This window comes from Eulemur rufifrons, chromosome 27, assembly GCF_041146395.1.
Source record: "Eulemur rufifrons isolate Redbay chromosome 27, OSU_ERuf_1, whole genome shotgun sequence".
Taxonomy (NCBI): Eukaryota; Metazoa; Chordata; class Mammalia; order Primates; family Lemuridae; genus Eulemur; species Eulemur rufifrons.
In genome coordinates this window covers 16,897,637-16,913,769 of record NC_091009.1, presented here as the reverse complement: position 1 = coordinate 16,913,769, position 16,133 = coordinate 16,897,637, and the positions used below count along the sequence as shown (strand labels likewise).

General features: G+C 41.3%; 1 protein-coding gene across 1 annotated transcript in view; it reads right to left on the bottom strand.

Moving 5' to 3' along the window:
* Nucleotides 1-310: 310 nt before the first annotated feature.
* The window catches only part of STX6 (syntaxin 6), a 42,492-nt gene continuing 26,669 nt past the window's right edge, over nt 311-16,133 (bottom strand). The window contains exons 5-8 of the mRNA XM_069459354.1: nt 13,489-13,614; nt 12,130-12,236; nt 9,650-9,744; nt 311-1,956 (exon numbers count right to left, since the gene is read on the bottom strand). Of these exons, the coding sequence (XP_069315455.1) occupies nt 1,880-1,956; nt 9,650-9,744; nt 12,130-12,236; nt 13,489-13,614 (405 nt within the window). The 3' untranslated portion in view covers nt 311-1,879. The remainder of the gene's footprint in view (nt 1,957-9,649; nt 9,745-12,129; nt 12,237-13,488; nt 13,615-16,133) is intronic.

Genomic DNA, 16,133 nt, shown 5'->3' with positions numbered 1-16,133 from the left:
TAAGCTTACAGAAGATTATTTGAATAAGTCTTAAAACTTTGTAAAACATAAATAACCTAGTATCCTATACCTGAAGCCCTTTGTAATATTCACTTTTTTTCCTAATTTGAAAAGAAATAAGTTATTTATATATCAAACATTAGAGCTGAGTGTAAACATGGATGTCAACCACCCTTTTAGTTTTATAAATTTGCTTTTAACTTCCATCAACAGGCAGATTTCCCTCCCTACCATGATCCCAAATCAGATAAAATATCCTTCTTTAAAAAAATTGTTACAAATATTTATTAAAAAGTGCAATTCAAAAGTTAGCTGGGCAAGCACGTCATTGTAAATCACAAAAAATGGGGAGGGGGAAAAAACAAAATCCCAAAACAAAACCACAAGAAATACAAACAAAACATGGGGGAAGAAAGGTTAAAAAAAAAAAAGTTAGCGTGTGGAGGAATGCACCCAAAAAGATAAGGAAATGAGAAGTCAAAGCTAGAACTCTCTCCAGGTGTTGCTGTTCTTTCCAAGGGCAAGAGAAGATGCCGAGGAGAGACCAGCAGCCCCTACCACTGAGTTCTGGCTCTGGGTCCAAATGCTACTTTAATATCTGATTATTCATCAGGGAAGTTATAAAAAATATCCTATATACATGTATACATCTGAGGCATTTAAAAAGTCATCAGAAGCTTGAAGTTTAGTGTTTTCAGCAGTGTCAGCTACTTATGCTCAATTAAAGCAACTATCATTTAAATTTGGATTGGCTCAGTTATTCGAATAGAAGATAAAATCAAGTTGTCACCTTAGGGAGGAAGAACCAAGTTCACCTACCCATCCTCGCCATTACACGCAGGGTAAGAGAAGTCTGGTCCAGCACTAGCCTTTTTTTGGTCATTATAGTTTCTGAGTAAATGTAATAAATGTACTATCCATTCCCAACCCCATTCCCCCGAAGTCGAGTGCCACAGGAATAAAAGAACTATCAGTGAGGATAATCCAGTATCCCAACTCATTCAAGTGTGCTGCTGAACTATTAGCAACAACATATGTAAGAATCACCCTAAAAATGCAATTTGCACCTTGGGGAGGAAGCGCTGGTATAGCAACATCAAGTTGGCAAGGTCCAGGCTCTGACCTCTGGCGACATCATCAACCCTTCCCTAAGGTGTGCCAGTGCAGGGTCCTGCTGCCTTTTTTAATGGCTCCCGTCAATTAAAGCCACCCAAACCCCAGGGTGTTTCGTTCCTTTCCATTAGCTATCCTACCACAAAGAAATGCACCTGGAAAAGCAATTTTATATCATCATTTATCCCTGAAAAATGAAACACTGCATTTTCTGCCACAAACTGTTTCTGAACCTCTGTCCTCAATGATAATCAGCTCTCGGGGGCTTAGAAATGCTACAGCAATGGGAAACGAAACATACCAGAAGCTCGCATTCCCGACAGGTTTCTTTTGATGGGGCAGCAATGCACTGCCTGCGCAGGGGAAGGGTCTGAGCAGAAGAAAAGAGCTGCCAAGGATGCATGGAATGAGCACAGCAAAACACTAGTGGAATCTGCTAATTTTTCTGGATTACTCAGAGTCCCTCCTCAGGGAACAAGGTCCATGGAGGCAAAGCAGTGGCTAGTTGTCCTCAGAACAGGACAGGCGGCACGGGGCATTTGTCATCCAGCCGGCACCACGAGTGCAGTCGTCTATTTCCTCTTCCCACTGGCCCTTCCAGCGCTGGGACGGAGGAGCTGTCTCAATTGTGGGGTCACACAGAGAAAAGTCAGTGCAGCGATATGTTTCCAGAAGAGGAATGTGAGTAGACAGCCACGTCGCAGGTGCTCGCTTCTCCTCCCCTTGGTTCACGTGCAGGAGGAACTCGCACCCTCAGGCCACACCATCACAGCACTAAGAAGAGGATCAGGACGATCAACAGGACTGCAAAGAGGATGGCTATGGCACACCACTGGCGCCGATCTGGAAGGCAGGACACGAGGATTAGCTCTCTCAGGGATTCCACTTTCCCCAAGATCCAGTTACATGGAATTTAAGACAACACCTCTGAAGCAGAAAAGGGACAGAACGTGCAAATGATGGGGGCAGAGAGGATCTTGAACTTGCCCAGGTGGCTGCTACTCTACAGCTGCTCTGCACTTCGCGTGCATTCACAACTTTGCCAGTCCCTGGAAACGTGCCTCGCAGGAAGTACGTGCTTTGTGTCTCAGGTCTTTAACTAAAATATGTGGATCTTTGCTTTCTACTGGTGGTTAGCTTATCCCTGAAAAAGTTGTTGGCACTGGTATTACAGATCAAAGTCTGTCTGCTTTAATCCCCCACCAAAGTTAAGTCGTTTAATTCAACAATCATCACATTTTTCCTCAAAGAGCATAATGGGAGGAGGGAAAGGAGATGAAAGCTACTGCTGGTCACTTTAGGAATAAACAGCTGAAAAACCAAGCTCCAGTGAGAGAACATGATTAATTTCACACCACACCTAGTCAAACAAGATTACTTAACCAGTAACTGTGTTAATTTATACAGCTCACCTGTAAATGAAAGCAGAATGTCTTTTCTGAAACTTTCTACCCTACCAACAATTTAGAACAGGCAAAAAGTGGCCAGAGTCTACCCAAATGTTGAGAGCAGGGAGTAGAAATAGAAAGGTATACTGATTCATTAAAGTTCATTTGAAAGCTATTGAGAATCACATTCTAAAAAGATTTGATTCTAGAAAAATAGATTGCAACACTCTCCACTAGGTAAAGCAAGTATGTCCTAAATGTTGATCAGCTTGGTCTACCTCAGACATGCCAGAAACTCATTTGGTAATCAGTAACTGGTTAGGATAGAGACCCCAACTCTATTCATTCCTCTTCTGAAGCAGGACTATTCCGAAGGGCCTGGGGAGGCAGAGGTGGCCTACTAAAGAAAACACTTTTAACCTGTTTAACAAATTACTTCAATGGTCAATAAAACTTCGAATATCTAGCATTTTTAAAATCTATTTAAAAATGTTAGATTTCCAATTTCTGGTCTGGCATGTAAAGAGCTTAGAAGTCACCACTCTATTCTAATAACAAGTAAAAAGCTGAACAAACTGAAAAAGCAACCCTTCTTAGATCCATCAGAGAAGTGAGGTCACAAGAGAAAACTGCTACCCCTAAAGTTGGAGACACCTACAGGCAGATACAGGAACCACAACTTACCAGAGCAGAAACCCAGGGAATCAGCACCAGGGCAGGGAAACCCCACTACAACTGACGAGCCACTGAAGGCTCAGTGTAGACAAGTCTGAGATTAAAAAAAAAACTCCAGGGGGACCTGGTCAAAGGGGCCCCTCACATTTTTGTGAGTTCTACCTCCAGGAGCTCAACCAGGAGACAAATCCCCTCATGCTTCTAGCAGGTGGAGGGGGGAAAAAAACATTTTGAAATGCAGGGGAACCCTCTGTTCTTAAAGTTCGCCCTCAGGAGAAACTTACCTAACCAGAGGCTAACCTGCTGGGGTTTTTATCAGGGCCTAACTGGCCTGGGGAAGTGAAATAAATACCCAACTGCAGCCCACTCTAACCATCCTATTCCCCCTGGGGGTGGAGAAACTGAGCAGCCCTGGTGAAGTTCACAGCCCGGGGCACAGGTCACCAACAGGCGGAGACCCAGTCACGAGACTATCGCATGCCCCCCCCCCCCCCCCCCCCCCCCCCCCCCCCGACTTCACCACCGCATTACCAAAGGTCTAGTTACCACAGTTCCTTTTACCCAGTATATCATGTTTATCTTTCGACAAAAAAACTAAACGGCAAAAAAAACAACTGTATGAAGAGACTGAACAAACATCAGAAACAGACAAATGGCAGGAATGTTGAAATTATCAGATGAGCAATTTTTAAAAACTATGATTAATATGCTATGGGTTTTAATGGAAAAAGTAGACAAGATGCAAGAACGCATGGATAATGTAAGCAGAGAGATGGAAATTCTAGGGGAGAATCAAAAAGAAATGCTACAGATCAAAAACACTATAACAAGAATGAAGAATACCTTTGATGGGCTCATTAGTACACTGGACATGGCTGAGGAAAAAATTTCCAAGCTTTAGGATGTATCAATAGAACCTCCAAAACTGGAAAGCAAAGAGAAAAAAAAGACCAAAAAGAAAAAAAAAAAAAAAAGGCACAGAGTGTCCAAGAACTGTGGTACAAGATATAACATTAATCAAGACAGTGTGGAATTAATGGCATAGACAAATAGATCAATATAACAGACAGCTCAGAAATAAGCCCACATAAATACAGTCAACTAATCTTTGACAAAGTAGCAAAGGCAATACAACAAAGACAGTCTTTTCAGTAAAATGGTGTTGAAACAATTGGACATCCATATGCAAAAAAAGAAGAATCTAGACACAGACCTTCACCCTTCACAAAAATTAACTCAACATAGATCGCAGACCTATATGTAAAATGTCAAACTATAAAACTCCTAGAAGATAACAGGAGAAAACCTAGATGACCTTGGTATGGCAATGACTTTTTAGATACAACACCAAAGGCACTACATATGAAAGAAATAATTAAATTGGGACTTCATTAAAATTTGAAACTTCTGCTTAAGACAAGCCACAGACTGAGATAAAATATTTGCAAAAGACACATGTAATAAAGGACTGTTATCCAGAATATACAAAGAACTCTTAAAACTCACCAATAAGAAAACTAACCACCCAATTAAAAAATGGGCAAAAGACCTGAACAGACATCTCAAAAAGACACAGCCAATAATCATACGAAAAGATGTCCAACGTCACATGTCATTAGGGAAATACAAATAAAAACAACGAGATATATTACACATCTATTTAGAATGGCCAAAACCCCAAACAGCGACAACATCAAATGCTGTCAATGATGTGGAACAACAGGACATGTTGGAAATGCAGAATGGTATAGCCACTTTGGAAGATGGGTTGGCAGTTTCCTACAAAACTAAACATACTCTTACCATTGCCATCCAGCAACTGCACTCCTTATTACTTACCCAAATGAACTAAAAACTTATGTCCACATAAAAATCTGCACATGGATGTTTATAGCTTTATTCATAATTGCCAAAACTTAGAAGCAACCAGGATGTCCATCAGTAGGTGAATGGATAAACTATGATACATCCAGACAATGGAATATTTAGTACTAAAAGAGAAATGAGCTATCAAGCCATGAAAAAGCATAGAGGAAACTTAGACATTACTGAGAGAAGCCAATCTGAGAGCAGGCTCTGTACTATACAATCCCAACTATATGCATGGCTGAAAAGGCAAAATTATGGAGACAGTAAAAGGATCAGTGATTGCCAGGGGCTTACAGGGAGGGAGGGCTGAATAGGAGCACAGAGGATTTTTAGGGCAGTGAAACTATTCTGTAGGATACTATAATTGTGGATACATGTTATAATATTATACATTTATGAAAACTCATAGAATGTACAGCATCAAGAGTGAACCCTTATCACATGTACCCTGAAAATATGTACATCTATTATTAATCAATAAAAACAGTGAACTCTAATGTAAACTATGGACTTTGAGGATGATTAATGACGTGTCAGTGCAGGTTCACTGACTGTGACACTGGGATGTGGGGTGTGGTAACAGGGGAGGTTGCTATGTGTTAGGGGAGAAGGAGTATATGGGAACTCTCTATTTTCCACTCAGTTTTTCTGTAAACCTAAAACTGCTCTAAAAAGTTTATTAATTAAAAAAGAAAGAAAAAATGCTTACAATAACTTAAAACTACTCTCATTAGAAAGATTAGCTGATTCTCTTCCAGGACAAAAACAGAGAAGTAACTGCTTCGTTCCTCAACCTCACACCCACTCCTGTGCTGACTCCCTCTCCCCAGAAATCTCACCATTCTCAGTGTGCCAGATTCCCAACGCTGAACCAGATTTCTACTTTTTGGCTTTTCATCAGCCTCTACCCAAGACTCCTATCGCCTCCAATCATCCTCTCTTCTGCAACTGCCTTAAATAGGGGTTTTTACCAAGGAGAAACACACATTACACAAGCCGGTACAACCCAAGAATGCTCCTTTAAAGCCATTTCCTTTGAAGTGGTAAGTTGCTTCTAAGAAGCTCAAACTAGGTAACTCCAGGGAGCTGTTACCCTAGGAGACTTCTCCCCAGCACTTCTCTAAAAGCCTTCCCACATAGAATGAATAGGTACTAACCACAGGGGCTTCTGTGTCCTCAACTGAAAAGTTTTAAGCAGCTTTCCAAGCTCCAGGACCTGCCTCAAAAAGTCAGAGGGGAACAAAGGGAACTCCAATGGTAGTTTTTTTTCTCTCTCTCAAAATACTTTCTTAGCCTAAAGAGAAAAGATGAATCGAATGCTGGAAAGTAAGGGGGAAAGAAACTTTGTATCTACTCAAAAAAATATACTTCTCTGGGTAGGCAAATAATGCAATTAATGTCTCTCTTGGGTCATTCAAAAAAGTACATGAGTCTTGGCTGGTTTCTGCCCATGAAACAGCCAGCCAAGTGAAGGAGCAGATGTTCTGCCTCTCGAGACCTGTGGAACCTGTGTGTTTATTACTACTTAAACTTTGGTGTGCCTTGATACACTTCCTTTTTTAGACACAGCTTTGATTGAAAAGCAGTGAACTTTTGCAAAATGTATAGAAAAGAACATAGACAAATTATTAATAGTCTGGTCATCAAATCAAAGCAGACACCACCAAGCAGGAGGAGGTCCTTAACAGTATTTCTTTTGGTAGCAAGTAAGATTAAAATGAAAACACAGGCAACCTGTCAAAAACGAAGTGCCTTTCAGGCTAACTGCTCTGTTTCCTGACTCTTTTTCTTATATAAATATAACCAAAGTTCATACTTTGCTTTCCAAACTTTCCTTTTGGGAGAAAGTAGAATAAAGCATAAGCAAGCCTCAGTGCTATTTATATACACACTGAGCTGCTTATCACAATGCAAGTACTTTTCTAAATTATTCATACCCAGAATGCTGAGAAACAAAGACACAGTACATCTTTGTTCACTTGCTCTTCCCCAAACAAAACTGGTGCTGAAGTAGCTACTTGACTTTGCGACTACTACATACAAGACAGAGAGGCCTGGTGTTTAAATTGGTTATATAATACTTCATTAAAGCCTTTTTTTTTTTTTTTTAAGTAGAGGGGTGGGGTGGAAGCGCACAGAACAGAGGGACTTAGAAGACTGCAAACCTTCCTCTGAGTGTGTGATAGATGAACTAAGCTGGTGCCTGCTTCCCATCTATGCACAGCTTCAGGCAATGAAGAGCCTGCTAGAAGCACAAAGATAATTGCCCCTGGAGAGAAAGAAGGAAATAACTCTAGCTATGAGCTTCCCTTTGTTTTGTACATAATCGGGCCTTTTCCCCTTGGGGCCATCTGTTGCCTTACAATTCTTAAAAAACATTTACTAAATACTAATATATGGTAGACACTGTTGAACACTTTTACATTATAATTATTTCATTTAATCTACACAATGACCTGGAGAGGTAGAAATCAACCTGTTTTTATTGATAAGAAACTGAGCCCCAGAGAACCACAATGTAACTTGACTATGAGTTAATAAGCTTCTGAAAAGTAAATATACATAAATATTTAAATCTTCTCTTAAGAGACTAACCTATTAGACCTTATGACATGTACCTGACAATAAGAAACCAACAGAAGAATAAGGTGTCAAGAAACAGGAAAGTTCTAATGTGGGAGACAGTTCTACTGTCTGAGAATACTCAAATTACTTCAAGGAATATCTCAGTTCCTCCTTCCACCAAGCCAACCCCCCCTAGACAAAGAAGAGATACTGGATTTTCTTTGATTTTAAAAATATTATTTTCCATGTAATAGGCGAGGTGGGTTGTAGTAATCAAACAATCTAACAACCCCATTAAAAAGTGGGCAAAAGACATGAACAGAAACTTTTCAAAAGTTAGACTAATGGCCAACAAACATATGAAAAAATGCTCAACATCTCTAATTATCAGGGAAATGCAAATCAAAACCACAATGAGATATCACTTAACTCCAGTGAGAACAACTTTTACAAAAAGTCCCAAAACAACAAATGTTGGCGTGGATATGGAGAGATAGGTACACTCATACACTGCTGGTGAGACTGCAAATTAGTACAACCTCTGAGGAAAGTAGTATGGAGACACCACAAAGAACTAAAAGCAGAACTACCATTTGATCCAGCAATCCCACTACTGGGTATCTACTCAAAGGAAAAAAAGGCATTCTATAAAAAAGACATCTGCACTCCAATGTTTGTAGCAGCACAATTCACAACTGCAAGAAAGTGGAAACAAGCCAAGTGCCCAGCAATTCATGAGTGGATTAATAAGATGTGGTATATGTATACTATGGAGTATACTTAGCCGTTAAAAAAAGTGAACCACCTATTGTATTATCTTGGATGGAAGTGGAGCCCATTCTTCTAAGTGAAGTATCACAAGAATAGAAAAACAAACACCACATGTACTCACCACTAAATTGGTACTAATCAATCAACACCAGTGTACACATATGGGAAGTAACATTCATAGGGTGTCGGGGCAGGTGGGAGGGGGGAGGAGGAGATGGGTAAATTCACATCTAACAGATGTGGTACACGCTGTCTGGGGGATGGGCATGCTTGTAGCTCTAACTTGAGCAGTGCAAAGACAATTTATGCAACCAAAGTGTTTGCACCCCCATAATACTCTGAAATTAAAAATAAATAAATAAGTAAAATGATTCCACTTAAAAAAGAGTCATTGGAACATATCTTATATAGTAACTCATTTGAAAATTGTTACTTTTTCATCCCCATCCTGGTGCAGATTTGCTGGAAATTTTTTTTTTTTTTGAGACAGAGTCTCATTTTGTTGCCCGGGCTAGAGTGCCATGGCACTCTAGAGTGCCTAGCTCACAGCAACCTCAAACTCCTGGGCTCAAGCAATCCTCCTGCCTCAGCCTCCCAAGCAGCTGGGACTACAGGCGTGCACATGCCACCATGCCTGGCTAATTTTTTTTTTCTTTTTTCTGTTTTTAGTTGCCTGGCTAATTTTTTCTATTTTTAGTAGAGACAGGTCTTGCTCTAGCTCAGGCTAGTCTTGAACTCCTGATTCCAAATGATCCTCCGGCCTTGCTCTCCTAGAGCGCTAGGATTACAGGCATGAGAGACCACACCCAGCCCAATTTGCTAGAAATATTTCATTATGGATTTAAAAATAACAATTTAAATTAGATCTACAAGGCCATCGTATTCTGAAGTACTAGGTGTTTTATCAATGAAAGCATGCTCAGGAGAAACAGTAACTGGCTTCTTAATTACTATCTTAAATAAGTTTCCTATTTTGGCAAGGAAGTAAATAATAAAAAAAAAAAGGCTTTTGTAATTGCAAAGAAAGTTGCTCCACTGGGGGAAAAACCACCAAATAGGGTGGGGGGAGCACAAAGATCTTTTCCCAAGTCAAGGCTACAAGTAGAAGGCCTGTACACGTGAGTTTTCCATTCTCTGATCCTAAAGCACCACAGAAAAACATGCCACAGGAAAGGGATCTGCATGGGCACGGCTGTGAGAGAACCCCCACTCCCAACAGAGCGTCTAGAACTAAGTACAAATTCTTAAGCCTTAAACACCATACATACCACTGGTCATGTGAGACACCTTTGCAAGTTTCTTCATCACATTGTCCAGTCGAGACTGAGTGCTCTCCAACTCATGAGAGAAATCATCCAACATACTAGAGAGAGAAGCAGACACACAGGTAGCTGGTTAAGTGCAAAGACTTGGCAATGCACTGGCCATGAATTAATAGGATCTAAGCTTCTGTTTTAGCAAATATAAAATAGGCAACATTGGGATTCAGGACCCCAATCTATTATGCAAAATCCTTGGGATAAGATATGATTTTGGTTTTGGAATTCTAGGGATTTTACATTTTTCTATACTAAGTCTTCAAAGTCCAGAGTGCACTTCACACTTGCAGCACGTTTCCATTCCAGCTGGCCGCATTTCACTGACTCCATAGCCACATGTGGCTCGTGGCTGTTATACTGGACAGCACAGGTCTAAGTCCAAGACTCATGTTTTTCCCTTTTAATTTACTTTTTATTTTTATCAGAGTTACACACATACCAGTTTAAAGAGACAAATAGTCCTACAAGGCTTTTTACGAAAAACCACAGTTGTTTCCTATTTCCTCGAAGGGCAAGGGCTTCCAACTCCTTACGCTACTGTTTTGGTACTTTCTACATTTTTGGAAGCAACGCGCTTGTACCTCAGGACTAGCTCAGCACTATGAAAAGAGTAGGATTTAGTTCTTGTCCTACTTTATTCCTTACCTCTGCATTCTTCCCACTTCCCCTTCCCCTCTGACATAGCTGTGCCATAATTTGATTAGATCAACATTCAGTATTTGCATTATTGTAACTGAATAAATGCTATTCACAGCACAGGAGTTTTGTGGTGTGCATCACATTGCTTCTTGGTGTTCCCCTCTGGCAGCTTAGGATTCAGCTTTTTTTTTTGGTCTGTTGAGTGATCTAACCACTTTCCAGGATCTAAAATGTTACAGCTATTCTTTATTATTCAATGCCCTATGCCCTATGTCCCCATAGGTTATATGCCTTTTTTAAAAAGAAAACCCCTTTACTATTGTTCTTGTGGGCTTCGGAGAGAGAGCCAGAGATATGGGGTGTATTCAATTCACCATCACTACCTGGAAGTCTCAGACTCTATTATCGACTACTCACCAGGCTGCCTCACCAACAGAGAAGCTGAGGCCATTAGTCCCTTCCCACCCCAAACTGAAACTAAACTGGGTTCTGACCCATTTTAGATTCAAATTAAGCATGTGTGCCTAGATTCCTGCTATTCCAGCTTCCTGCCTGGCTCCATTCCCGTATACCAACTAAATCCGACAGATGGGCCTTTCTAACACCTGATCATGCCATCACTCCTAACAGTCACCCATCATGCTTAGAAAAAAAAGTCCTACCTCCTTACCATGCTGATAAGGCCTTCCCTGGTCTGCTCTATGCCTCTAGACGCATGGAACCTCTCTGCTCCAAGCACTTTCACATCTCTAAGTCTTCACACGTGCGCATTCTTCCTCCTGGCACACGCTCCCCTCACCACCTGCCCCACACCGACTCTCACCTCACCTGGCCACTGTCTACACATCCTTCAGGCTGCAGTTAAATTCCTCTTTCTCTGAGACCTAGGCTAAGTTAGGGCTCTCCAGGCAGCACGCACTCGCCCAGTCGCAACGGCCCTCCCACTTCACTGCCATAACTTGATGACCTGCCGCATTTATATAACATCTGTTCCACCCAGTAAGTGGGGGATTCTCAGACTGGCAGAGACAGTGTCTCTTCTGTTTGCTCCTACATCCCCAGGCTCTCCCAGAGGGCCTGGTGTAGAACAGGTGCCCAATAATAATTTATAATAAATGAATATATAACAATAAACATAAGCCTGAGGCAGAAAAGTTTCTGAAATATCATGATGAATTGTCTTATTTTTCTTCAGGAAAAAAATTTGTAAAATGGTAAAGGCATTGTGTGGTAGCATTTAAGAATGCTGTTTTTGCTATCATACTTCAGAGTGCAAAAAAGACTGTACTTAAGGAAATATAAACAAAACCCGAGTTATGTTTTCTTGTTTTTATTTGTTTCTTGAGGGAAGATTTTTTTTGTTAATGGGAGTTATATATTTACAATTTAAGATGCAAAGCAAAAAGTTTTGTTCAAAGTAACGGGAGAGTCATAGGATGACAAAGTTAAATTAGCTTATGTCCTATTCTCTTCGGAACAAAAATCTCCAGAGGTTACAGAGCCTTCTCTGTTTCACATTCCCATTCACTACTATATTTCAAGTATCTGCTCAGAAGAATTTTTATCTGTCAAAGTGTTTAAAGATAATAACTTTACCTAAATCCTGTTGTAAATTTTATTAAATAGATTTTTTTCTTTGGGGGAGGCTACTGTAAAACAGAATAAAAATGCAGTTATAAGTAAAACAGCTTTGGTTTACCAGCCGTGTAACTGCCAGGATTTTTCAGGGGTCTCATAGGATGGCTTTCCCCTCAATTTCACTGTGGCGAGAGGGGCATCTCAGTACTCACACTGCCTGCTCCTCCAGCTCCCCTCCGATGCGCTGGGACATGTTCTTCAGCACCCCGATGCTGCCAGAGACCAGCTCCAACTGCTCATCCTGCTGTTCCACGATCAACTGGTGCCAGAGAAATGGGAAATAAGCAATTAAAATCCATCTTACCTGGTTCCAAGCCTAGCACTCTAGCAGCTGCTAGTTTCTTTGCCAACTTGGGACAATTCACATTCAGAAGCAAAGCCCAGAAATCAAAGGACCAGACCGTCGCCTCTGAGAGAACACACTGCTCAAAAGGCTGGATTGTCAAGCTACTGATATCTCCTGCTGATCCAACTTGTGAACAGTCAGCGGGGCTTGAAACCATCAGGAGAGATTTACTCTGGTTGGCTAAAGTCCAATAAGAGAACAGACAATGGCCGAAAGCACACGTACAGATGACCACTGAGACATGGGGGATGTTTGAAAGGAGGACGCCTATTGCCAAGATCAAGGTCTCAATTCACAACAGACTGCCACAGCTTAAATACAAGAGAGTCTGGCAAATCTCTGGATGTGGGAAAACTATGCACACAGTCTTTCCCTCCCTCCTCAAGGACAAACCAGAGGAGGCCCTGTGTCAGTGTGTTACCTCAAGGACAACTACTCACTGACAAATATTTACTTTTAATTGGGTTGCATCCTCCTCACTTTTTACAGAAAAAAATCGCTTGGTTTAATAGCAATTTAAGTAGACGGCTGGTTAAGCAGACATGCCAATGGAAGAAGAACAAAAGAACACATAACCTACATCTACACATAAACACGACATTTAGGAACCAATAGTTCCACGCATTGATGATCCGCCAATCCCCAGCTACATCATCATTAGCTTCCTTTTAGTAACACAGCTACACATCAAAAACAACACAAACATAGTCAACTTCACTTTCCTGCTATCCCGTAACCTCTACCAAAGCAGTCATTTTTACATATAATGGAACCAACCAATAATTTTCAATGAAAAAACAAGAGAGGTTATTTCTGAAAGTGCCTTTGTTGAAATGAACAAAAAGCTGAGTATACAAATGGAGGCTGGGGAAGAGGTTTTGTTTTCTTTTTGAAGAACCAATGGCCTTATCTGTCAGTTTTAGATATCTGGTCTGCTTTTCCTAAGAGACCTAACTAAGCTTGGCTGTCTTGAAGCAGTCATGCTCTAAAGATTTTAAAAGCCTTTACACATACAATTATTACACATTTAGTAACAGTCAACTGTAGGATGAGTTCTGATTTAACCAGCTTGTCATTAAGCAACAAAAGCCCATGGTTGGCAGAGGAAGTATGAGAGGCTCCCTGCTTCCACCACCCCGTCCTCAGCTGACTGGTTCTCGGGTACCTGTTGCTGTGCTTGCTGCTCCTCGATGAAATGGGAATTGGCTAACTGGAGCTCTCGATCCAGGCGCCCATATTTATCTGTTGTTCCGGTGTTCCAGTTCTGGCTGCCACTGTCTCCCAGCAGTGCCTGTGTAATCAGTGGATAACCGGAGGGAGGAAAAACAAATACTTACTATTTCTGAACAAGTGATACATCAAAAGTGATCTAAAGAGTTCTCACATTTCTCATCATCGATTTTTCCCCTGGGCCAGCCAGGCTTTTATGTAGTGGTGTAGGTTGGTGCCTGTGTGGTACAATTTAAGGAATGCCAGGAAGGGCCTTATGTGTCTTAAGCTCTCCCCGTGGGCCTCACAAATGGGCTTTGTCCCGTTAAAATGCAAATAAATTTCTATGCTAAATCAAAAAATATCCATCTGTATACTGTATTACAATTTAAAAAACATTCAGTCTCTTGTAGAAGAGCTCTTCCTAGCATTTGTGGAAGTTCACAAAAGACTCATAGGTACTAATTAAACTGATTCCAGAGATCTAGAGTTCCTTCCCGCACTCCCCCTCCCCCCCAAAGTAAGATCCAGGGAAGTTTTGGCTTTTGGGGGGGAAAGGGTAGAGTTCCCTGGGATGACAAGAGGTAAGTCATAACCCCTCACAAACAGAAGGCAGAAGAACCATCAATGTCTGTCAAGTTTTACCCATGAATAAAACCCAATGCCCTTCCTACATGATAACTGGGGGTTACCTCACCAAGCAGGTATGACCACAAGGAATGCCTGACCCTGACAACCCAACCAAGTGCTGCCCTTAGTCCGAGTTCTCCACCAGGGCTCCCAGACACCACGGTCAGGTTTCCCAAGGGTGAATTCAAGAAAGTTTGTAGCCAGAAATGGATAAGTGTGAGTATGTCTTCCTTTAAGATGAGGAGGCCAGGCAGGAATGTGAGTGTTCAACTTAGCAGCTGGTTCTGACCGGATCCCCATAAGCCTTGGGTCAAAGTAATTGTTCACGTCAGCCCTGCACCAAGAAGCAGAAGATGCTAGCAACTACGATTCTTTTCCCTTGTAAAGCTGTCAAATATTCTTACCAGGTACTTTTTATCTCTAGCACTATTAAAAGCCTGACTAGTTACTTGGTTCTCCATCTGAAAGCTCTTCCAACAGCCCAGGCCCTTTTTCCACACAGACACTGACCTCCCTCACCTGACTTTCAGAGGTAAATCTGTCAAATGGTCAGACTTCAGGGACTAGGATCATCAGGGAAGCTCAGGATGCAGAGCACTAAGTCCTGAGGCAGTTACTAGAAGAGTTTCTAAGCAGCTCAGTTATGAAAAGTTCTTCTTAAGAGAGCTCCAGTGGCCCAGGGCTTCAGTCCAGGTGAGAGGCTGGATGGTGAGTATCTCTGGTGTAAAGAACACCCAAGGCTTTTTGTGGGTGGCTCTGCCCTGACCTGGCCTTAAGGCTGTCAAGATTGAAAACACCCTGCTCCTTCTGATCCAAAGACTCTAAGAACCTCTATGAAAGACACTGGGGCCTACTGACAATTTTTTTCGAGTCAAAAAGGGCCATAGTGCATGGTGAGGTTAAGGACAGAGAACTGGGGCATCACCAGGGCCTTGGATGCTCCTGGGGTCCACATCAAGGCTATTATTCTTACATTTTCTATGGTCTGCACTTAGGTGGAACGAGTCATCTATGTTTTATTGTGAATTAGCTTAGAATTCATCAATCTGACGCCCAGGAGTCTGCAATAATGGGAAAGAGATGGAAAGAGTGCCCCAGGCACTGGAAGATGCACCTGTGGGTGGGTGCCACAGTGGGAGGTGCCTGGGAGGCAGGGAGCAGCACAACACCTGGTACCTGCCCACTTGAGCGCTCGGAGAACCCTGGCCCTGCTATTCCTTAAAAACCTGTGACTCTACAACATTTCACTCATGGCCTAAAACAAAATTCTAAGCCATACTTGGACAGGCACTATATAAATACACATTTTATTTACATTAGCACAACTGTACTATTAGAGAATAAAACATTCAAATTAAGAGTAACAGAGGATAGGTGTTACCCACCTCACTGTCACTTCAGGCACTGTCACTCAACTTTCTACACACTCAAGTCAAAGTGAAAAGGGAACTCTGAACTAGTCAGACTGAGGCCACACACTAGCTTCTTTCAAGAGTTAGAGCCAGATGAACTGGACTAGATAATGGCTTCTCCTAGCTGTACTGTTCAAAAAAAGAGCAAGGTGGGTAGATAAGAAGGATAAAAACATAAAACAATGACTTGAAACATTAAATGCAGGGAAAAAACAAAAAAAAAGGTGATTTATAAAACCCTCCCATTCTTTAATCTCTTATAATACTTGTTTTTAAAATTAAGTGTCTCACAAACATTCACTGGTATAAAGGATTTATGTTATAAAGTCCTGACTGCTAGTTAGTAAAAATGGTGAGCTGATTTCTTGAGTTAAGAGGCTACTCAATAGACTATTGGTAACTTTCTGGAATCTAAACAAAATGAGGTTAAGATAAGTCATCTAAAGCAAATATTAACATTTTTCATAAAGTCTTTCTTACTCCTAAGCAAAATGGATATCCAGAGAATTTAAGAAAACTATTGTCAAAAAAAAAAAACATCTAACAATTTAGCAACAGG